The sequence below is a fragment of the Pongo abelii genome, chromosome 1 (genome assembly GCF_028885655.2).
Source record: "Pongo abelii isolate AG06213 chromosome 1, NHGRI_mPonAbe1-v2.0_pri, whole genome shotgun sequence".
In the NCBI taxonomy this organism is placed as follows: domain Eukaryota; kingdom Metazoa; phylum Chordata; class Mammalia; order Primates; family Hominidae; genus Pongo; species Pongo abelii.
In genome coordinates, this window is record NC_071985.2 from 157,795,690 (window position 1) to 157,821,022 (window position 25,333).

At 36.8% G+C, this 25,333-nt stretch overlaps 1 protein-coding gene and 1 long non-coding RNA gene across 8 annotated transcripts in view; one reads left to right on the forward strand and one right to left on the reverse strand.

Annotated features, from left to right (window-relative positions):
- Positions 1 to 25,333, forward strand: part of SLC44A5 (solute carrier family 44 member 5) — a 443,676-nt gene that overhangs the window by 406,797 nt on the left and 11,546 nt on the right. For all 7 annotated transcript variants that reach the window (XM_024251656.3, XM_054532995.2, XM_054532994.2 and 4 more), the window contains 10 exons: positions 11,097 to 11,228; positions 16,488 to 16,587; positions 19,084 to 19,176; positions 19,633 to 19,720; positions 20,223 to 20,485; positions 21,017 to 21,111; positions 23,129 to 23,232; positions 24,302 to 24,375; positions 24,993 to 25,063; positions 25,188 to 25,276. In XM_024251656.3, the coding sequence (XP_024107424.2) occupies positions 11,097 to 11,228; positions 16,488 to 16,587; positions 19,084 to 19,176; positions 19,633 to 19,720; positions 20,223 to 20,485; positions 21,017 to 21,111; positions 23,129 to 23,232; positions 24,302 to 24,375; positions 24,993 to 25,063; positions 25,188 to 25,276 (1,109 nt within the window). The remainder of the gene's footprint in view (positions 1 to 11,096; positions 11,229 to 16,487; positions 16,588 to 19,083; positions 19,177 to 19,632; positions 19,721 to 20,222; positions 20,486 to 21,016; positions 21,112 to 23,128; positions 23,233 to 24,301; positions 24,376 to 24,992; positions 25,064 to 25,187; positions 25,277 to 25,333) is intronic.
- LOC134759445 (uncharacterized) overlaps positions 14,138 to 25,333 on the reverse strand; it is a 53,390-nt gene continuing 42,194 nt past the window's right edge. The window contains exons 2-3 of the long non-coding RNA XR_010135656.1: positions 18,499 to 18,602; positions 14,138 to 16,971 (exon numbers count right to left, since the gene is read on the reverse strand). This is a non-coding gene — a long non-coding RNA (uncharacterized LOC134759445). The remainder of the gene's footprint in view (positions 16,972 to 18,498; positions 18,603 to 25,333) is intronic.

The following is a 25,333-nucleotide window of genomic DNA, read 5'->3' on the forward strand; positions in this document are numbered from 1 at the left end:
ATGCAGTTGAATCTGCAGGTTGTGTAGTTAGCCTGTGTTCTAACCCAGCTCCATAACATACAACTGGGTAACTTTGGAAGTTTGTTGGTGGTTAAAAGACCTGGTATTCTCATCTATAACATCAGCATAATAACGGTATCTTCATCTCAGAGGATCTTAAGGATTAAATGAGACAATGAATATAAAGCTCTTAGAGCAGTACCTGGAATACAGCAGACAATCTGTATGCATTGGGTTATTGTTAGTACCCTCCTCATTATCTCCAATGAGTTTTTAGTAAATCATTTGATCTTCTCAGGTGTTCCCTATCTGCTCCTGCTGTACAGCTCCTCTTGCATCCCACCTGGGCTTCTTGTTGAGCACAGCCAGGTAACAAATAAGAGGTGGATCAGTCTGGTCAAGGAACACAAGAACTTCCATTCTCTAATCAGAAACTGCAAAAAAAAAAGTTGTTTAAACGCCTTGTTTTTGTGTTTCTGCTTGGATCTTAAAATAATCTCTGCCCTTTGCCACTGGAGAGTCTGGGCTTGTGATTCAATCACTCTTGCATTGTCATCAGGAAGGAAAGGGCAGTAAAGTCTGCTATTGACTTAACTGATGTCTTAAGTAGCAAGAAAAATCTGAGATTGGCTGTAGTGCAATTTTGACAATGGCAAAAAGGAGAAAGATGGCCAACATATAAAAAGTGCAGGTAAAACAACCAATTTTCACTCCCTATTGACTCCCTAGATAGTATTCACCCAAAAATTAATGGTGTAGGAAGTAAGCTTGATGGTATTTATTGAGGGAGGAAAGGTCCAGTTAGGTTGAGGAGTGTCAGAAAATAAGACTACATGTAACTGACCTCTGCTACTATCCTGGACAATTGATTTTCTACATATCATGAGAAACCAATTTTTTCTACTGAAATTTCCTACTGACAGCAGCCCATTTACTAGAGCAAATAACAATGTGGATGTGTCATACTGAGCAGAGAAAAAGCCAGACTGCTTGTGGGTAAGTGTTCATGAACAGCAATGGAACAATTCTCATTGGCCAGAACAGGTTAAGAGGTATACAGGAGAAGACATATAACACTTTGGTTATGAGCATGTATTTAAGGTATGAAAAAGGCACAATCCGGGGGAGGAGCCAAGATGGCCGAATAGGAACAGCTCCGGTCTACAGCTCCCAGCGCGAGCGACGCAGAAGACGGGTGATTTCTGCATTTCCATCTGAGGTACCGTGTTCATCTCACTAGGGAGTGCCAGACAGTGGGCGCAGGTCAGTGGGTGAGTGCACCGTGCGCCAGCCGAAGCAGGGGCGAGGCATTGCCTCACTCGGGAAGCGCAAGGGGTCAGGGAGTTCCCTTTCCAGGGGTGACAGACGGCACCTGGAAAATCGGGCCACTCCCACCCGAATACTGTGCTTTTCCGACGGGCTTAGGAAACGGTGCCCCAGGAGAGCATAGCCCGCACCTGGCTCAGAGGGTCCTACGCCCACGGAGTCTCCCTGATTGCTAGCACAGCAGTCTGAGATCAAACAGCAAGTTGGCAGCGAGGCTGGGGGAGGGGCGCCCGCCATTGCCCAGGCTCGCTTAGGTAAACAAAGCAGCCTGGAAGCTTGAACTGGGTGGAGCCCACCACAGCTCAAGGAGGCCTGCCTACCTCTGTAGGCTTCACCTCTGGGGGCAGGGCACAGACAAACAAAAAGACAGCAGTAACCTCTGCAGACTTAAATGTCCCTGTCTGACAGCTTTGAGGAGAGCAGTGGTTCTCCCAGCACGCAACTGGAGATCTGAGAACGGGCTGACTGCCTCCTCAAGTGGGTCCCTGACCCCTGACCCCCGAGCAGCCTAACTGGGAGGCACCCCCCAGCAGGGGCAGACTGACACCTCACACGGCTGGCCAGGTACTCCAACAGACCTGCAGCTGAGGGTTCTGTCTGTTAGAAGGAAAACTAACAGAAAGGACATCCACACCAAAAACCCATCTGTACATCACCATCATCAAAGACCAAAAGTAGATAAAACCACAAAGATGGGGAAAAAACAGAGCAGAAAAACTGGAAACTCTAAAAAGCAGAGTACCTCTCCTCCTCCAAAGGAACGCAGTTCCTCACCAGCAATGGAACAAAGCTGGACGGAGAATGACTTTGACGAGCTGAGAGAAGAAGGCTTCAGACGATCAAATTACTCCGAGCTACGGGAGGATATTCAAACCAAAGGCAAAGAAGTTGAAAACTTTGAAAAAAATTTAGAAGAATGTATAACTAGAATAACCAATACAGAGAAGTGCTTAAAGAAGCTGATGGAACTGAAAACCAAGGCTCGAGAACTATGTGAAGAATGCAGAAGCCTCAGGAGCCGATGCGATCAAATGGAAGATAGGGTATCAGCCCTGGAAGATGAAATGAATGAAATGAAGCGAGAAGGAAAGTTTAGAGAAAAAAGAATAAAAAGAAACGAGCAAAGCTTCCAAGAAATGTGGGACTATGTGAAAAGACCAAATCTACGTCTGATTGGTGTACCTGAAAGTGACGGGGAGAATGGAAACAAGTTGGAAAACACTCTGCAGGATATTATCCAGGAGAACTTCCCCAATCTAGCAAGGCAGGCCAACATTCAGATTCAGGAAATACAGAGAACGCCACAAAGATACTCCTCGAGAAGAGCAACTCCAAGACACATAATTGTCAGATTCACCAAAGTTGAAATGAAGGAAAAAATGTTAAGGGCAGCCAGAGAGAAAGGTCGGGTTACCATCAAAGGGAAGCCCATCAGACTAACAGCGGATCTCTCGGCAGAAACCCTACGAGCCAGAAGAGAGTGGGGGCCAATGTTCAACATTCTTAAAGAAAAGAATTTTCAACCCAGAATTTCATATCCTGCCAAACTAAGCTTCATAAGTGAAGGAGAAATAAAATACTTTACAGACAAGCAAATGCTGAGAGATTTTGTCACCACCAGGCCTGCCCTAAAAGAGCTCCTGAAGGAAGCGCTAAACATGGAAAGGCACAACTGGTACCAGCCACTGCAAAATCATACCGAAATGTAAAGACCATCGAGACTAGGAAGACACTGCATCAACTAACGAGCAAAATAACCAGCTAACATCATAATGACAGGATCAGATTCACACATAACAATATTAACTTTAAATGTAAATGGACTAAATGCTCCAATTAAAAGACACAGACTGGCAAATTGGATAAAGACTCAAGACCCATCAGTGTGCTGTATTCAGGAAACCCATCTCACATGCAGAGACACACATAGGCTCAAAATAAAAGGATGGAGGAAGATCTACCAAGCAAATGGAAAACAAAAAAAGGCAGGGGTTGCAATCCTAGTCTCTGATAAAACAGACTTTAAACCAACAAAGATCAAAAGAGACAAAGAAGGCCATTACATAATGGTAAAGGGATTAATTCAACAAGAAGAGCTAACTATCCTAAATATATATGCACCCAGTACAGGAGCACCCAGATTCATAAAGCAAGTCCTGAGTGACCTACAAAGAGACTTAGACTCCCACACATTAATAATGGGAGACTTTAACACCCCACTGTCAACATTAGACAGATGAACGAGACAGAAAGTCAACAAGGATACCCAGGAATTGAACTCAGCTCTGCACCAAGCGGACCTAATAGACATCTACAGAACTCTCCACCCCAAATCAACAGAATATACATTTTTTTCAGCACCACACCACACCTATTCCAAAATTGACCACATACTTGGAAGTAAAGCTCTCCTCAATAAATGTAAAAGAACAGAAATTATAACAAACTATCTCTCAGATCACAGTGCAATCAAGCTAGAACTCAGGATTAAGAATCTCACTCAAAACCGCTCAACTACATGGAAACTGAACAACCTGCTCCTGAATGACTACTGGGTACATAACGAAATGAAGGCAGAAATAAAGATGTTCTTTGAAACCAACGAGAACCAAGACACAACATACCAGAATCTCTGGGATGCATTCAAAGCAGTGTGTAGAGGGAAATTTATAGCACTAAATGCCCACAAGAGAAAGCAGGAAAGATCCAAAATTGACACCCTAACATCACAATTAAAAGAACTAGAGAAGCAAGAGCAAACACATTCAAAAGCTAGCAGAAGGCAAGAAATAACTAAAATCAGAGCAGAACTGAAGGAAATAGAGACACAAAAAACCCTTCAAAAAATTAATGAATCCAGGAGCTGGTTTTTTGAAAGGATCAACAAAATTGATAGACTGCTAGCAAGATTAATAAAGAAAAAAAGAGAGAAGAATCAAATAGACGCAATAAAAAATGATAAAGGGGATATCACCACCGATCCCACAGAAATACAAACTACCATCAGAGAATATTACAAACACCTCTACGCAAATAAACTAGAAAATCTAGAAGAAATGGATAAATTCCTCAACACATACACCCTCCCAAGACTAAACCAGGAAGAAGTTGAATCTCTGAATAGACCAATAACAGGAGCTGAAATTGTGGCAATAATCAATAGCTTACCAACCAAAAAAAGTCCAGGACCAGATGGGTTCACAGCCGAATTCTACCAGAGGTACAAGGAGGAGCTGGTACCATTCCTTCTGAAACTATTCCAATCAATAGAAAAAGAAGGAATCCTCCCTAACTCATTTTATGAGGCCAGCATCATCCTGATACCAAAGCCTGGCAGAGACACAACAAAAAAAGAGAATTTTAGACCAATATCCTTGATGAACATTGATGCAAAAATCCTCAATAAAATACTGGCAAACAGAATCCAGCAGCACATCAAAAAGCTTATCCACCATGATCAAGTGGGCTTCATCCCTGGGATGCAAGGCTGGTTCAATATACGCAAATCAATAAATGTAATCCAGCATTTAAACAGAACCAAAGACAAAAACCACATGATTATCTCAATAGATGCACAAAAGGCCTTTGACAAAATTCAACAACCCTTCATGCTAAAAACTCTCAATAAATTAGGTATTGATGGGACGTGTCTCAAAATAATAAGAGCTATTTATGACAAACCCACAGCCAATATCATACTGAATGGGCAAAAACTGGAAGCATTCCCTTTGAAAACTGGCACAAAACAGGGATGCCCTCTCTCACCACTTCTATTCAACATAGTGTTGGAAGTTCTGGCCAGGGCAATTAGGCAAGAGAAGGAAATAAAGGGTATTCAATTAGGAAAAGAGGAAGTCAAATTGTCCCTGTTTGCAGATGACATGATAGTATATCTAGAAAACACCATTGTCTCAGCCCAAAATCTCCTTAAGCTGATAAGCAACTTCAGCAAAGTCTCAGGATACAAAATCAATGTACAAAAATCACAAGCATTTTTATACATCAATAACAGACAATCAGAGAGCCAAATCATGAGTGAACTCCCATTCACAATTGCTTCAAAGAGAATAAAATACCTAGGAATCCAACTTACAAGGGATGTGAAGGACCTCTTCAAGGAGAACTACAAACCACTGCTCAATGAAATAAAAGAGGATACAAACAAATGGAAGAACATTCCGTGCTCATGGGTAGGAAGAATCAATATCATGAAAATGGCCGTCCTTCCCAAGGTAATTTACAGATTCAATGCCATCCCCATCAAGTTACCAATGACTTTCTTCACAGAATTGGAAAAAACTACTTTAAAGTTCATATGGAACCAAAAAAGAGCCCACATTGCCAAGTCAATCCTAAGCCAAAAGAACAAAGCTGGAGGCATCACACTACCTGACTTCAAACTATACTACAAGGCTACAGTAACCAAAACAGCATGGTACTGGTACCATAACAGAGATATAGATCAATGGAACAGAACAGAGCCATCAGAAATAATGCCACATATCTACAACTATCTGATCTTTGACAAACCTGACAAAAACAAGAAATGGGGAAAGGATTCCCTATTTAATAAATGGTGCTGGGAAAACTGGCTAGCCATATGTAGAAAGCTGAAACTGGATCCCTTCCTTACACCTTATACAAAAATCAATTCAAGATGGATTAAAGACTTAAATGTTAGACCTAAAACCATAAAAACCCTAGAAGAAAACCTAGGCATTACCATTCAGGACATAGGCATGGGCAAGGACTTCATGTCTAAAACACCAAAAGCAATGGCAACAAAAGCCAAAATTGACAAATGGGATCTAATTAAACTAACGAGCTTCTGCACAGCAAAGGAAACTACCATCAGAGTGAACAGGCAACCTACAAAATGGGAGAAAATTTTCGCAACCTACTCATCTGACAAAGGGCTAATATCCAGAATCTACAATGAACTCCAACAAATTAACAAGAAAAAAACAAACAACCCCATCAAAAAGTGGGCAAAGGAGATGAACAGACACTTCTCAAAAGAAGACATTTATGCAGCCAAAAAACACATGAAAAAATGCTCACCATCACTGGCCATCAGAGAAATGCAAATCAAAAGCACAATGAGATACCATCTCACACCAGTTAGAATGGCAATCATTAAAAAGTCAGGAAACAACAGGTGCTGGAGAGGATGTGGAGAAATAGGAACACTTTTACACTGTTGGTGGGACTGTAAACTAGTTCAACCCTTGTGGAAGTCAGTGTGGCGATTCCTCGGGGATCTAGAACTAGAAATTCCATTTGACCCAGCCATCCCATTACTGGGTATATACCCAAAGGACTATAAATCATGCTGCTATAAAGACACATGCACACGTATGTTTATTGCAGCATTATTCACAATAGCAAAGACTTGGAACCAACCCAAATGTCCAACAATGATAGACTGGATTAAGAAAATGTGGCACATATACACCATGGAATACTATGCAGCCATAAAAAATGATGAGTTCATGTCCTTTGTAGGGACATGGATGAAATTGGAAATCATCATTCTCAGTAAACTATTGCAAGAACAAAAAACCAAACACCGCATATTCTCACTCATAGGTGGGAATTGAACAATGAGAACACATGGACACAGGAAGGGGAACATCACACTTCGGGGACTTTTGTGGGGTGGGGGGAAGGGGGAGGGATAGCATTGGGAGATATACCTAATGCTAGATGACGAGTTAGTGGGTGCAGCGCACCAGCATGGCACATGTATACATATGTAACTTACCTGCACGTTGCGCACATGTACCATAGAGCCTAAAGTATGATAATAATAATAATAATAATAATAATAAAAAGAAAAAAAAAAGAAAAAGGCGCAATCCAAGATTCATCACATATTAACTGTATGATCCTCTGCAAGCATACGGTTTTCTTTAATTCATAGGAGTCTCAATCATATAACAGGAATCTGTGACTACTAAACAAAATAATGCTTATAACGTACTTAGATTTTGCTAGCATAAAGTAAATGTTCAATAAATAATGTTTATCTTTGTTGTTGCTGATATTACTGTTATTCAGGAATGTTATTGAGGAAAGAGGACTTGAAGCCCAGAGATCACAATTTTTAAAAATCTAGGACAAGAGAGAGAAAGCAAAGAAAGAGAAATTGGAAAATATTGTCTAGACTTTCACATTCACTAGTAGGAGGAAAATAAATTGTCTGAAGGGCCTTCTTGCTATGAAATCGTGACATTAAAAAGAGTATTGCACTGTATTGTTTTATATAATACATTGTTTTGATGAACTTTAGGAAATAAAGGAAATCTCCTCCAAAGGACAAAAATAACTCATGAGCTAAAATCAAAGCGGGGAACCAAGCAGGAAGCACAGGTGAAACACTGGGTAACCCATAGCAGTGCTGGGATCAGGAGACTTAGACCTGAGTTGGCAGCAGAACAGGGGATCATACCTGAAATTCCTGGAGTAAGTCTGGGATCCTAGAAATGTCTAAAGTGACCCCAGTTTGTTAGTACCCTTTGACTGCCAAAATAAACAAATGTAAATCTCCTCTAGATGAAAGTTTCCTCAATTAACATCACCAGGTTTTCACAGATTCAGATCAACAAAGTCCGAGACTATCTGACCTGCAAGAAAACAGTTCTGTGTGAAAATCAGTGGATACTATAAACATGAGATCGAAGTCTCCAAGAATTCAGATATGGGAATTAATAGACATAGAACATGTAGCCGGGTGCAGTGGCTCACTCCTATAATCCCAGCACTGTGGGAGGCTGAGGCGGACAATCACTTGAGGTGAGGAGTGGGAGACCAGCCTGGCTAATGTGGTGAAACCCTGTCTCTACTAAAAATACAAAAATTAGCTGGGCATGGTGGTGCACACCTGTAGTCCCAGCTACTTGGGAGACTGAGGGGGGAGAATTGCTTGAACCCAGGAGGAGGAGGTTGCAGTGAACCGAGATCACGCCACTGCACTCCAGGCTGGGCAACAGAATAAGACTCTGTCTCTAAAGAAAAAAATAAAGAAAGAAAGATATAGAACATGAAATAACCAGGCATGAAAGGTTTAAAGAATTAAAGATAGAATCATGGCCAGGCGCAGTGGCTCACACCTGTAATCCCAGCACTTTGGGAAGCTGAGGCAGGTGGATCACGAGGTCAAGAGATCGAGATCATCCTGGCCAACATGGTGAAACCCCGTCTGTACTAAAAAAAATACAAAAATTAGCTGGCATGGTGGCACACACCTGTAGTCCCAGCTACTCGGGAGGCTGAGGCATGAGAATCGCTTGTACTCAGGAGGCAGAGGTTGCAGTGAGCTGAGATTGTGCCACTGCACTCCAGCCTGGGTGACAGAGCAAGACTCTGTCTCAAAAAAAAGAAAAGTGAATTCATTCATTCATGGACATGGAGTATCATTTATTCAAGGCTTGGACAACAAAAATAAAAATCAACAAAAATGTCCAGGCATACATGAAGATGAGCCATATAGAACTTTTCAAAAGAAAAATGTTAGATTGAAAACAAATTGATAAGCTAAACAGCAAAATAGAGGATTAATGAACTGAAATATGAATCTGAAGTAATTATCAAAAATATAGCAGAATGTGACACAGGGACAAAAATATGATTGTGTGGTTTAAAGAAATAGAAAATAGGTTGAGAAGGGCCTAACATATATCAACCATATTTGAAAGCTCTTGGCTGAGAATTTTCCAGAACTGATGAAACCATGGATCCATAGCTATAGGAAGCTCTCATTATACTAAGGAGAGTAAAGGAAGAGAAATACATACCTAGTCATACATTATTCTGTTTATTCAACAAATATCAATTGAACAGCTGCTGTGTACAGACACTATTTTAGACTCTTGATGTACAACAGTAAAGGAACAGACTAAGGTTCTTACTCTCATGATGCTCATAGCCTAAGTAATATATGTATTAGAAGGTGGTTATTGCTATGGAAAAAAGAAAAGGTAGAGCAGGTAAGGGGAGATTGAGAGTGCCATGGTAGGGCAAGGAGTGAAAATGGTGGTATTAGTTGGAGGGGTCTTTTGGGGAAAATATCTAAGAACACACTTGGAAGCAATGGAGTTAGACAGTCAAGATGAAGGAAAAGTTCCAGACAGTGGGTACAGCTAGAGCAAAGGCCCTATAAAATAAGAGTGTGTTGAAGAAATGGCTGGGAGCCTGGTGTGGATGGGTGTGCTGAGTAAAGGAAAAAATAGTAGGAGATGAGGTCAGAGAATTTATGAAGGGCGCAGAGCCTTACAGATTATATAAAACCTAGGCTTTTACTCTGAATGAAACAGGGAGGCAATGTAGGGCTTTGGGTAGCAGAGCGATGAGATATAATGATTGCTATAGTCCCTGTGTTGAGAATAGACTGTGGTGAGGCAAGAGTGGAAGCAATAAGACCAGTAAGGAGATGATTGCAGAAATTTATATGCCAAATGAGGGAAACTCTTGAGGGTGGCCATACATGCTTTTATTTGTATAATAGCTATATTTCCTGATGGATTGAATGCAGCTATGAGAGAGAGAAGAAGGTGAATAATTCCACAGAAATATATGAGATGCAAGAAAAGATAGTAAACAAAGAAAATAAATTAGTAAGCATTTAGGTAAAGCTAAACAAACTTTGCCTGTATAAAATAATAATTGCTTTAGACATTGGACACTAAAATTATTATTTTATGCAGGCAAAATTTGTTTAGCTTTACCTACATGCTAACTAATTTATTTAAAATGTACATAACAAAATTATTGAGCAATAATTAGAGTGGGTGATTATTGAGTAACTAAGGTCTTGTATTTCCTTGTTAACATATTGACTCTAGGCTTATTAAAAAAAAAGAACAGATTTTCAAGGTAACCTATTATAAAAATAGAGTAGATTGCTCAAAACCAGTAGAGAAGAAAAACGGAATACAAGTAAACAAACAAAAAATCATCAATTTTTAAAAGACAAGAATTGGAAGAAAAGAAGTATAGACACAAAGTAGAACACGAAAGCAAAATTAAGAACATAGAAACAAATATAAATATATCAATATATAAAGTATAAATATGTTAAACTCACCAATTAGAATACAGAGATTGTCAGGTCAGATTAAAATATACACATACAAATTGGAGCTATATATTATTTATAAAAGTTATACAACATGTAAGGAAATAGAACATTTGCAAGTGAAGGGATGGAAAGAATATACTAGCAATCAATAACAAAAGAAAGTGGAAGAAGACAATAATATCAGACAAAATAGATTTTAGAATGATGGTGTTATGGATAAAAATGATTTAGTTCATTTTTAAAAAATTTTTTTTAAAAAATTCCAACCCTAAACTTGTTGCATCTATTAAAACAACCTCAAAAATCATAGAATTGCAATGATAAATAAACAGATAATCATAAATTAGTATTGGGTATAAACCTTAGGAGGAGTTTTTGATGCATCTTTCTACTGAACAAATATATCATGATGTCTTACCGATGGATATTAAGGTCATTTCTAGTCAAAAGGACATTTAAAGCCAGATGTTGCCATAATCATCAAGACAAATACTGAAAATATTTATATCAAATATAGTATCACATTTAGACTACTGGATCCAAATAAAATATTTGCTGTGTAAATATGTGTCTTGCCTTTGCAGAAATTACCATGCTGATCAGTTTCATGTAGATATGTATGATGAGCACATACAGCTCCTATTTCAGAAAATCATATTTTATATTACTCTGTTTTTCTTTCTTTTTCAAGGAATATGGCACAGTTACCAGCAGTACACCAATCTTCAGGAACGCCCAAGTTCTGTATTAACTATCTATGACATCGGGATTCAGACTAACATAAGCATGTACTTTGAACTGCAACAAACATGGTTCATATTTAGTGAGTATTTTAAAAACTGGTTTCATTAAAATTGTAATAATGAGAAAATATCTTTTTGTCTAAAGGAAAACTTGGGTTGGTATAACCTGTTAAATGTATTTATCACTAGTGTCATAAAAGGTAATGTGTCTATAATCCTCTAACTACAGTAAGTGGAAAAGTCATTGAGGAAAATGTATTGTATAATCTAAGAAAATATTACCTTACAAGGACCTCAAGCCATTTGCCTTCAAATTAAAATGGTTTAGTTGTAGACATTTATAGGCATTAACCTGATGTCTAAGAAAGATGTTTAAAAAGAAACAAATGCTTGATTTTTCAAACTTATTTATTTATTTATTTATTTATTTATTTATTTATTTATTTAATTTTCTGAGATAGGATCTCGCTCTGTCACCCAGGCTGGAGTGCAGTGGCACAATCACGGCTAACTTCACCCTTGACCTCCCAAACTCAAGCAATTCTACCACCTCAGCCTCCCAAGTAGCTAGGACCACAGATGTGTGCCACTATGCCTGGCTAATTTTTTAATTTTTTGTAGAGATGGGGTCTCCCTATGTTGCCTAGGCTGGTCTTGAATTTCTGGGCTCAAGTGATCCTCCCACCTCCGCCTTCTAACATGCTGGCATGAGCCACCGTGCCCAGCCTCAAACTTGTTTTTAAAAAAGAAAAAGGAAAAGGAAAAACAACAATTTTTCATAACAAAACATTTAAACCACTTATAGGAATTATGAGTAATAAGTATCTGAAAATAAATTTGCATTTTTGAAGTGTTTCTTCAAGGTTTTTAATTTCTTAAGGATAATATTTTTTAATATTAACAAATGTAAATATTTATTTAAACGTAACAAAATTTTTTAAGCAAAATGATTTTAGTGATGGTTTTAATCTTATATTCCTAGAATGGTGGTGTTATAATACTCCTTGTAAGATTTGTGTTCTTTAATCAAGATTTTCAAAATAATCTCTAACTACATGTTGCTTTAAACAAAAATCATCTTTATATTCTTGAAGTTAGAGAGCCAGACAAGACACATTCAAGGAAGCCTGGTAAGAAGCCCAGAAAGAACCTCAGAAGGGAGCAATATCTTGGTGGGGCATCATGAATCCAGGCATGGGTCCCATTCCCATCAATTTGAAAACTTGACTTTGCCACTTCATTCAAGGATACTCAGGCTTTCAAGGACAAGCTCATGTTAAGTCACCAAAGCACCCTATATTTGTTTGCATCATTAGAATAGTCTCCTAGTGACCAAAGTGCAGACATTTTCCATATAGGACACTACCTTCCTGGGATCAGAGCACCTGGAAAGCAAGATTACCAATCAGAAGCTGTTTTAGCAAAGGGGCTCAGACAGCGGTGGGAGATGCTTTCCTCAGACAATGCCAACCTTGATGACCTAGCTGAGCAGCACAGATGTCCCTCCCAGATTCCTTCTCCACCACATTTAGTTTTTCTCTTAAAAAAAAAATACTGTATCAAACTCCAACTTCTTACTGTTTGGCTTCTCATTTCTAGCTCTCATGCAGACTAATATCCTTCACTGACATCTTTTTTCCAAATATGTTATAGAATTGTTTCATTTATACCTTTTCCTTTTTAACTGCAAAAATCAGCCATCCTCATCAGGATCAGGGAATTGCATCCTCATCATTTTTCCTGAATTTAAGTGATTCCACATCTCTTCAGCAACCTGCTTACTGTTGTCTATTATTTCTAAAGGTGACAAATGTCACCCATTATGTATTGAAACTTCTAGTTTTACTCTTGGATGGATCTTAGTTACAGGTTCTGTGCCCACCCCCGGCTGTCTCATAAGACCCTTCCACACAAACGCCATTGAGGTGATCAGAATCTGCCATTGGAAAAGTAAAGAGATGTACCTTTAGGAAAATACAGAGCTTATTAGAATTTTCAAGTCTAGGAATACTGATAACTCAAATAAGCCTCCGCTTTCATAACTCACTTTTCAGATTTTAATTGATTACTTGCTCTGTGTTTGGACAAAATTCTAGGCACCAAAAACAAAAGCATATATGTGAAATTACACTCATTAACACAAACACTGAAAGTAGGCAGAGTTATAAATACCAAAATTGTAATTTTATGAGTTCTATTTTGTGTTCAGAGATCGTTCTATTCACATCTCTGCTATTAACTATGAATTCGTGTATATCTCTTAGCCCCCAGGTGCCAGTCTCATCCTTTGTTAAGTTACAGTTATACTAATGACTCTATAGGGCATCAAATATATTTATACTATTTACTCTTATTCAAACAAAAGGGGGGATATAGGATAGTCATGTGTTGCTTAATGAGAGAAATACATTCTGAGAAATGCATTGTTAGGCAATTTTTTCATTGTGTAAACATCATAAAGTAACCTTATGCAAACCTAGACAATATAGCCTACTACACTCTTAGGCTACACATAATAGCCTATTGCTCCTAGTCTACAAACCCATACAGCATGTTACTCTGCTGAATACTGTAGGAAATTGTAATGCAATGGCAAGAGTTTATATATCTAAACATAGGAAAGATACAGTAAAGATATGGCATAAAAGATTTTTTTAAATGGTACCCGTGTGAAGAGTGTTTACCATGAATGGAGCTTGCAGGACTGGAAGTTGTTCTGGGTGTCAGTGAGTGGTGAGTGAATGTGAAAAGCATTACTGTATACTACTGTAGACTTTATAAGCACTGTACATGTAGGCTACAATAAATTTATTAAAAACTTCCTTCAATAATTAACCTAAGCTTACTATAACTTTTAAAATTTTCAATTTTTTTAACTTTTTGACTCTTTTATAATAACATTTAGCTTTAATTTTTGACTCTTTTATAATCACACTTATACAAACAGCTGTACAAAAACATCTTCTTTCTTTACATTCTAATTCTAAAAACTTTTTCTATTTTTAAGGTATTTTTTTTTTTTTTTTTTTACTTTCAATATGTTTTGTTAAAAATGGAGGCACAGGCCAGGTGTGGTGGCTCATGCCTATAATCCTAGCACTTTGGGAGGCCAAGGTGGGAGGATCATTTGAACCCAGGAGTTCAAGACCAGCCTGGGCAACAGAATGAGACCCTATCTCTATTTTATCTAAAAAATTAGAAACAAAAAATTTAAAATTTAAAGACACAAATACATACATTATCCTAGACCTACACAGGGTCAGGATCATCAATATCACTTTCTTCCACCTCCACGTCTTGTCCCACTGGAAGGTCTTCGGGGACAATAAAAAACATGGAGCTGTCATCTCCTATTATAATAATGCCTTTTTCTGGAATATTCCTGAAAGACCCACCTGAAGCTGTTTTACAGATAACTTTTTTAATAGTAAGTAGTGGGAGTACACTCTGAAATAACAAAAAATATTGTGTAGTAAATACATAAAACAATAACAAACTCATTCATTATTAGCATCAAGCATTATATGCTATACCTACTTGTATGTGCTGTACTTTTATATGACTGTCAGCACAATAGGTTTGTTTACACCAACATCACTCCAAACACATGAATAATGCATTGCACTACGATGCCACTGGGCAATAGGAATTTTTTAGCTCCATTATAATCTTACAGGACTGGCATTGTATATGAAGTCCATTGTTAACCAAAACATTGTCATGCAGTGCATGACTGTATGTAAGTTCAAAAGACAGTTATATTTCTCTAATGTAATTATTTTGAGGGTGCAATTTTATAAAGGCGGAAGTTAGATATAAAGAGTTTTTTAACAGTGCAATGTCATAATATAAAGTGACTCTTATATGTATTATCTTTATAGGTTCATTCAAAGAAGATAACAATTTTAGCATAATATGGTTACACACCACAATTTTGGGTTCGAATTAGTGTTTTAAGAGAATAAAATGTACATGAAAACATAAATACGTAGTATAACTAAAGGAAGATGTAGAAGTAAGATGTTACATTACTAAGATCTTCATATACCTCTGGGTGAACTTCTGCTTACTTGGAGACAGTAACTGATGTGTGATGTGTCAGAATTTTAGTGATATAATAATAGAATGAAATAATGAGCTCTCCATCAACAGAACTGTTCAAGCGTGAGCTAAATAACCATCTAGCAAGGAGGTTATAGACTGGATTCTTTCACAAGTGGGAATTTAAGTTTCCATTAAGTTCCTTGTACAATTTTAGATTCTGTTTCTTGATTTTAAGATCCATAACTTTTACTTTTTAACACTTCTGAAGTCAGGTTGCATCTTAAAATTATTAAATAAACATTTAATGAAGTGTTTCTTCACTTTTCCTAAAAAGTTATTACTTAATTAAGGATGTGTCTTAGAAATGAGGAAATATAATAATTGATGATATTTGGCTTCAAGTTTAAAAAAACTAATTCAAGCTAGCTGAAGAGAAAAGAAAATGGGAACAGGCTGAGAGCAGAGCAGATGGTATTTACTGTAAGGATATAGAAGTGCCTCGTCAAACTCAAAAAAGCAGAAAGGTAGCTGGACTTCAAAGTTTACTTGGAGTCAGGAAATGAAAGCCAAAAAGAACCCAAGATTTCTTCTCCTTGCTGTCTTTCTTTATACAACTATACTTTATTCTTTCTCTGCAGATTCACTTATTTCACATAAAGATGGTTTTGACGCAGTTTGTATAACCTGCAATTCAAGATTTATAAATTTCAATTCAAAACTAAATAAATTAAGTTGACTAAACTAGGTTCCCTTAGTTTAAATTCTAATACTTATATTGGCCAAATTGGGTTAAGTTTACACCCTGATTCCATCAATGGTGCCCATAGTGCGAAGAGTCACAAAATAATAATGGGACAGCCAAGAACCTGCCCTGCCAGCCAGCAAGGACAGTTAAGAGGCATTATGAAGAAAGTGAACAGCTCAAAACGTGTCTTCTGTATATTGTCTTACTCAATGAACTAAAGGTGAAAACATCTAAAATAGAACTACCTAAAGCAGCCCTTCCCTTTTGCCATTCCTATTTTCTAAGTTCTACAAGTTGTGTGAAATGCTTTTATGGATGAGATGAACCCTTTCCAAAAGAGATGTTCAAGCTCTTGCTAAAGGCTTTAATCTAGATTTCTTAGGATTTTGTGAAAGTTAATCTCTAAGACTGGCATTTTTGGAGAGATAACACTGCTTAGATTATGAGGTGTCAGAATTGGCAGAAATAAAGTTCAATCCTAGCATTTGCAGGGAAGGTTTGTTTCCATATCTACTTGTATTACAGACTGATTTTTTTTTCCTGTTCAAAGTGATAATACTCTGCATCATTGAAGTGATTGTCATCCTCATGCTGATCTTCCTCAGGAATCGAATCCGAGTCGCCATTATCCTGCTGAAGGAAGGAAGCAAGTAAGGCCCTTAATGTAGAAACTCAGCTAAAGTGTATCAGTCAGTAAAATCAGTCACTGTCCCTTGCATAAATATCTCACCTATTTTCCTTTTAAGAACACTTTTGGCTGGGCACAGTGGTTCACACCTGTAATCCCGGCCGAGGCATTTGGGAGGCCGAGGCAGGCTGGTCACCTGAGGTCGGGAGTTCGAGACCAGCCTGACTAACATGGAGAAACCCTGTCTCTACTAAAGATACAAAATTAGCCGGGCGTGGTGGCGCATGCCTGTAATCCCAGCTACTTGGGAGGCTGAGGCAGGAGAATCACTTGAACCGGAAGGCAGAGGTTGCGGTGAGCTGAGATCATGACATTGCACTCCAGCCTGGGCAACAAGAGTAAAACTCTGTCTCAAAAAAAAAAAGAAAAGAAAAGAAGAAAAGAAGAAGACTTTTAAAAGAAAGCATCTTCCATTCAGGAAAATTTGTTCAAGTTCACACTTTGTCACTTATTAGAAAGGTCACCACTAACAAGTCCTTTAATATTCCCAAACCTCAATAATCATAGGATAGAATAAGGGTAAAACCTATTTAGTCTACATATTAGCAGTTTTTGAACACCAAATATGTGTTAGGAGAATGACACATGTGAAAGTAAGTGATAAAGTGCTATATAAAAGTTAGCTAGATTACATGTTATATTATTTTCATACTGGGTCATATGTTCATATTAATGGTTGAGATCATTTGCAAAACTTTAAATCACCGTAATTCTATAAAGTCAATTATATGCTGTTGCCACTTCTGTCTGAGTGACATAATTTTCTAATAGACAGGACAATTGATTCCAGGAGCACCAGACTATACATTTCATATCTAAAGCCCATAATTTAGGAACACTTTATATCAAGAGTCATTTTTATTTTTTAAAAGTTACAAAATAAACACTAAATCTTTCATAAAATTCATGCCAAGAGATAATAACACCTATAGTTTCCACACTATTCCAAAAGGTCATTCAAGAATAATACTGTGAGCTTTTTAATAATGCATGGAAGTAACCGGGAAAGTATTATTATAAAGCCAACAGCCCATGCTGTCTATTTAGTGTGATGGAAACTACATTGTTAATGACCAAGAACCAAATTATTTTTAACAGTCTTTAAGGATTATTTGAACAAAATTACTGTATTATTATTTTTATTATAATAGTGCCACCTGAAGTCAGTGGTTTAAATAGTTAACAAGCAGTTAGTTAAACTCTCTCTCCTTCCCACAATAACCTATCATTAGCCACTGAAAACTACTGATTTTCTGGGTTTATTTCTTAAGTAGTATGATATTGCGCAGTTCACTGTAACTTGCTGTACTTGTTTCACTTCTAAATGTGCATTTGTGTGAGCATATGTGTTTGTGTTAAAGGGCCAGTAAAACTGAAACAGGTTGGTAGTTTGCTCAGGGGGTAATAAGGACTGAAATAAATAGGTGTGAGAATACAGGGTAAACCTAAGGACACAGAATAATTCACTTAACAGCAGTGTATGGAGAAAAGAGCAAACAGTATAGCTTAAATAGTGAGGTGAGGAAGGTAGGAAATACAAAAAAAAATCTAAGCATCAATGCGTTAGGAGTGATAAGATTTTCATGTTATTTCTCAATGGCCATATGAAACAGTATTGTGTTTAATCCAGTGTCATATGCTGAAAAGATCATGTAACAGAAGTCATTAGAAGTAATGCAGTCAGATAGTGAACATTTCACAAGCCATGTCCTATTAGAAAATATCAAAGAAATTATTATCCTTGATAATTATATTTTCCAAAATTGCATTTTAGAAATTATATTTTCAAATATAATTCAAATTTATAATTTAAAAATACATTTAACTGCAAATAGACATTATATTTTCCAAAGAAAAAAGAATAAGGAATTACCTGAAGGGTTGCTATGTGGAAAAAATGGTAAAATGGTCATTTCTTCCCCAGAAGTTAGAGGATATAGGTTGCAAACCGGCAGATAACGAAGAAATTTCTAATACCTTGATAAGAAAATAGAATAAGCCATGTCATGTAAAAGTAAGTAGCCATCACTCAATGTGTTCACTGAAGGCTAGTGAACACATTCTGAAGAAGTATAGGGGATTCTTGAATTAGTGGGGGATTCCCACAGTGTGACACATGATCTTCAAGGTCTTCTTCAATTTTAAAAGTCTAAGAATCTAAACGAAAGGAAGAGATGCCATGATTACAATGTATCAAATCAGACAGTAGTAACCAAAGGGAGGAAAATTTGAGGGACTTTAGGCAGGAGTCTAACATGTGCCTCGGAAAAATGCCTCAACTTACTTTTAAAAATAAGTAAATAAATAAATAAAAATGTAAAACCAACTGAGAATATGCCAGAATGATCACCAAAAAAGAGTCCATGGTTATTACTAGTTTTCTTAGAATCAATTCAGTCTAAAGCTTATTTCTAGTTTTAACAATCATTTTGAATTTCAACTATTTGTTTTATTTCAGAGCCATTGGATACATTCCTAGTACATTAGTCTATCCAGCTTTAACTTTCATTTTGCTCTCAATCTGCATTTGCTACTGGGTTGTGACAGCAGTGTATCCTTTGGTAACTGGCCTCTTTAAACCTCAGGTTCACATGACTATTCGTGAACCGGGAGTTTGTGTTCAGTGTTTTCTATCCCTGGGAAGATGAGGAATGTACTAAGAAATAACTATTTTTTTTCCCAAGCTCTAAAAATGTTTCAATCTACTGATTGAATTTCCCCTCAAATAGTTCATATTGTAAATTTGTTTTATTTTGTCTCCACATGATACTGCTCCTTAGCAATAAGCCAAGAAAGCTCCTATACATTTTACTGTTTTTAAGGGGCCACTCAGTGCAGCTGGCCCACATTACATTAATCTAGGCCTGAAAAATAGATGAATATTATTAATATATTAGGCATTTTTAAAGTTAATTTCTCATGCACTTTTGAGCAGTCTGTATTGTTTTCTTGTCCATTTATTTTCAATCCACCAGCAAATAGTTTATCCTTAATGGAGTTTATTCAGTTTCTTGGCGACATCAGGGGTACCTGTATACAAAGTCATAGCTCCAGAGGGGCATTGTATACATGAAAATCAAACCTGTGACCCAGAGGTAAGTACAAGAAACTCTTTCATTTACTTACTTCAATATAGACTTCTGCTGCAATTCATTTTGTAGTTGTTGTAGGAATTGTCCCGAAGCAGAGATCCTATACACTGATGGGGACAACTATGTGCTGAAAGGGAGTGTGCGTCAGGTAAGCAGGAGAGTATTGAAAACAGTGGGCAGAATGGAGAGAAAGCACTGTATTTCCTGAGCTTGCCTGCCCTAGTATATACCCAAGACCATAGAAAGTAGGTATGGTCAACAACAACACTGATAAATGTGAAATTAGAGTAGGTGCAGATTATGAGCATTTGATGAAAAATGGGATACTTTCCAGCGCTCATTAGAGAATTATATAAAGTGATATAACAGAAAATAGAGGATTAAGAGCAGGAGCTAATGGAGAAACAACAGGACATGCAATTAAGGGGAAGAGGAAAACACAGGGAATTGTTATCTTGGAGTGATATTTAATATTATGTCCTTGTGTTCTTTTTTCTCAATGCAGATTTTTCATACAACTGAAATTGCCAAAGCTTGCCCTGGGGCTCTGTGTAACTTTGCTTTCTATGGTGGAAAGAGCTTGTACCATCAATACATCCCTACCTTCCATGTATACAACTTATTTGTCTTTCTCTGGCTTATAAACTTCGTCATTGCATTGGGTCAGTGTGCCCTTGCTGGTGCATTCGCTACTTATTACTGGGCCATGAAAAAACCTGATGACATCCCACGATATCCACTTTTTACTGCATTTGGACGAGCCATACGGTAACTTCCAAGTTGAATCCTACACCTAACTTGTCAGTTACATTTAGTGTGCTTGTAATTCAGTCTTGGCTCATTAATTCAAGTGGCAAGGTACAAATGAAATCAAAGGTATGAATCAAAATTCATGGATGCCCATTGGTTTTTGTCTGGTTTCATAGCCAGTTTTACAATCCCTACCCAAGCCAATTTCCTTCTAAATGCTATAGGTTACTAGAGAGAGAAAAAGATAGAGGAGGATACCAAATGAAAGATCAAGGATTAACTTGGCTCTGTGTCTCCATTGAGCAGTAAAAACATCCTATTTTATGATGATAGACTATTGGTGTATTTTATGCTGATGAAGGGTAAGACAGATGTATATGGTTTAAAATTCCTCTATAGAGACTTTTATCAGTCTAAATAAGAGAGTGCAAAAGGCTCTTTGCTGTTAATCCTTCTGCAGATACCTTTTACTTGTGAAAATTATTCAATTAGCATCCCTTTAAATAATAGTATTAAGTTTTAACTTATTCTCATTTTATTTTTGTGCAGATATCATACAGGATCCCTAGCATTTGGATCTTTAATTATTGCATTAATTCAAATGTTTAAAATTGTCCTAGAATACTTGGACCACCGTCTTAAACGTAAGATTTCAGATGTCCTGACTTTTGTGAAGATAATAAATTGGGTCGGGGGTGGGGGGATACCTGATGATTATAACTTGGATTAGGGTAGTAAGGATGAAAAGGCACGTTTGGGACCTGTTCTGTTCTGAAGGAAAACCAGAGACAGCTTGCTGAAGGAGTTGATGTCAGGGAAGGGGAGGGACAGTGGTGAAGAAAAGAGAGAAAAGGTGTGTGATCCTATTTATTAAGCTGTGGAAGCCAGAAGAAACAAATTTCAAAAGGAGATTAAGAATTCTGTTTTGAGATGCTATTGTTGAGAAGCATGATGGAGATGTCAGGTTGGCAGTTCCAAGTCTATAGTTCAGGTCAGGTTAGGCTTAAAATATAAATGTGGGTGTCACGGGCATAAATCTTCATACCCATATATATTGTTTACAAACACATAAACTTTGCTTGGAATGTACCTTAAAATATTTTATTATTAATATTGGAAACAGACTTGAAAAGGAACAAAAAAGCTGGAAGACTCATACTTCCTGATTTCAAAACTTATCATAAATCTACAGCAATCAAAAGAGTGTGGTACTAGCATAAGGACAGACATATAGAGGTAAAATAAAACAGAAATCCCAGAAACTAACTCTCACATATAAGACCATTCAATGGGAAAAGGTCAGTCTTTTCAACTAATGGTGCTGGGAAGATGGTATATCCACATGCAAAAGAATGAAGTTCAACCTTATCTTACATTAACATACAAAAATTAACTAAAAATGGATCAAAGACCTAAACAAAAGCACGAAAACTATAAAACTCTTAGAGGAAAACATAAGATGAAAGCTTCATGACATTGGATTTGGTGCTTATTTCTTAGACAGTACACCCAAAGCATAGGCAACAAAAGAAAAATAAATTGAACTTCATCAAATTTAAAAACATTTATTCAACAAAGAACACTACCAAGAGAGTGAAAAGACAGCCTACATGATGGAAGAAAATATTTCCAAATCATATGCCAGATAAGGAATTCATATCCAGAATATATAAGAACTTCTACAACTCAACAGCAAAATAATAAGCAACCCAGTTCAAAAATGGACAAAGAACTTGAATAGATATTTCTCCAAAAATGATATACAAATGGCCAATGGGGACATGAAAAGATGCTTAATATCACTAGTCAGTAGGGAAATGCAAATCAAAACCACAATGAGATAGCACTCCATACACATTAGAATGGCTATTATATATATATAAAAACAAAGAAAAAAGCAGAAAATAACAAGTGTCGGTAAGAATGTGGAGAAATTGGAACGCTTATGTATTGCTGGAGGGAATGTCAAATGATGTAGTCACTGTAGAAAACAGTATGGCAGCGTCTAAAAATTTTTTAAATATAATTTTATGTGACCCAGAAATCCCATATCTAGATATATATGAAAAGAATTGAAAGAAGGAACTCAAACAGATACTTGCACATCACTGTTCATAACAGCATTATTCAGAATAGCCAGAAGGTATAACCAACCCAAATTCCAATCAACAAATGAATAAACAAAATGTGTTATGTACATACAATGAAATATTATTCAACCTTAAAAAGGAATGAAATGATGACCCTTGACAACATCATGCTAAGTGAAATAGCAAGATACAAAAGGGTAAATATTGTATGATTCCTCCTATTTGAAGCACCTAGAAAAAGCAAATTTATACAGACAAAAAATATAATGGAGTTTACTAGGAGCTGAGGGAAGAGGAGAATGAGAATTTACTGTTGAAGGGCATAGAATTTCTATTTGAGATTTTAAAGTTCTGGAAATGGATAGCAGTGATGGTTGTACAACATTATAAATGTACTCAATGCCACTGAACTGTACACTTAAAAATGGTTAAAATGGCAAATTTTATATTATGTATATTTTATAACAATAAATAATTCTAAATCTCATTTTAAATGTTGTATTATTATTTATTTTGACTGATAAGGTTCAGCCACAGATCATTAATATATTTAAATATCTCCTTCTCATAGGTACCCAGAACACATTGTCTAAATTCCTGCAATGCTGCCTGAGATGCTGCTTCTGGTGTTTGGAAAATGCAATAAAGTTTTTAAACAGAAATGCCTATATTATGGTAGGTAGATTATTTTTTATTTACTAAGCTGCTTCTTTGCAATCCCAAACCTCGTGTCTACATTGCCCTCTCTAAAGCACTTTTACATCATGCAGTTGAATTTATCACTATGCTGATATAAGGCCTGTGAATCCAATGCATGATTCAGGGATATGCTTCCCTAGTTGACATAGTATCTGAACTATATTATTACCTTCAATATCTTTTGAGAGAAAAAAATATTACACACTTTGGAAACTTATAAGTGTGTTGGATAAAAAAATGGTTTTGTGTGTCCTTGGCATAGTTTAGTGGGAAGAAAGAGTATTTAATCTATGTTTCACTCTGAGAAGAAAATACTTTCTAATTCTGGAATTTACATAATTTTAAAGAAGGGTCTTATCCATTTTATGAATCTTGTGTTGAAATGTGTGGACATTGACAATGCTTGACTGAGTTTTACTTGTTTCCTATGGCAATATGGAAACTGCTAAATTGGTTTTTTAACATAAGGGATCCAGAAATATAATTATTCTAACATTTAGAAAGCTACAGTATAACCTTATGACATTTGCTTGTTATCACAGTAGCACAGGGTCTGGAAAAGTGATTGAAATAGTTATGGAGATTCAAACAGTCATTAATTTACCTCCAATGAGAGTATTATGTTAAGCCTATTCATCAATAAATCAAATTTAGTGAAAGGTACTGGGTTTCCTTAAGAGTAATTTTTTGTGTAGAGACTACAATATTTAACCTTTTCAGCAATAAACTCTAGCCCAAACATTTTAAAGACAGAATCCATTATCTGGAATTTGAGAAAAAGACCTGCCTCTGTTTAAGGCTGTCTAATCCCCCAGAGTTTGAGGGCATACAGCATACGAAGCACACCTGACTGTCAATGACCCTGAGAGTTGTGTAGGGCTGAGGACACACAGTGTGTACCACAAATACACATGTTAGAAAGAAGAGTGGGGATAGCTCTGCAAATGACAGGAATTAATTTGGTTACCTTCCTATCATTGGATTGTCTTTTGAGCTTGTTAGAGTATGTTACTGGCTCCAGAATAATATCAACTGTCTTCCTCAGATTGCAATATATGGCAGAAACTTCTGCAGGTCAGCAAAAGATGCTTTCAATCTGCTGATGAGAAATGTTTTAAAGTAAGTAATCAGGCTGAACATTGTAATTTAACAATGTGGTGAACCTTGAGCACTACATCCTTTACATGTTGTTATTTAAAGTGTTGGTGGCATTATTGGATATGAATATTATCTTTTAACTTGATAGATTTAAATATTATCTCTCATACCATTAATTTATTTTCATATCTGAGAATTGTTGCTCCCATCATCCACCTGTGTCTTTAGGTCCATTGGCATTTTTTCATTTTTATTATCCCCTCTGCTCAAGAAATTCCCCCAGATGAACCACATTATCGTCTTTCCCCCTCCCAGAATTGGTGGAGCCTGAGTGAACAAAATCAGAAAAAAATACAGCATCCTCAGGGCTCAGGGTGTCTATAGGCTTCAAATCAGAGAGAGGCTGACACCACCACTGCAGGGCTCGTCACAGCCCTACAATGCCATCTTCTGTTTACATTAAAAATAAGTCAGAACATCATCCATGAGTTCCACCATCATGTCTTGCAAAACAATTTCCAAATACAATTTCAGCAAAGACACACCAAAATAAACTCATGAATATTTACTGCCATAAATTTCAAGTACCAAGTATATTTTAAACACAGAATTATACTTTCTTTTTTTCTGATACTCAGAGTTGCAGTTACTGATGAAGTTACATACTTTGTATTATTCCTGGGGAAAATTCTAGTTGCTGGAAGTATAGGTAAGTAATCATGATGAAAATAATTAAAAAAAAGTTTAAAAGATGCTTGGAAGAACTGCTTTACTACAAAAAACTATATTCCTTTGCAAATGTATAATATACATGTTCTACCTTTTCAATGTAGGTGTTCTGGCCTTCCTATTCTTCACACAAAGACTGCCAGTGATTGCACAAGGACCAGCATCTTTAAATTACTACTGGGTACCTTTGCTGGTAAGAGCTGGTGTCTGATTCAGTACAGGCTGCTATAATAAAAATACTATAGACTGG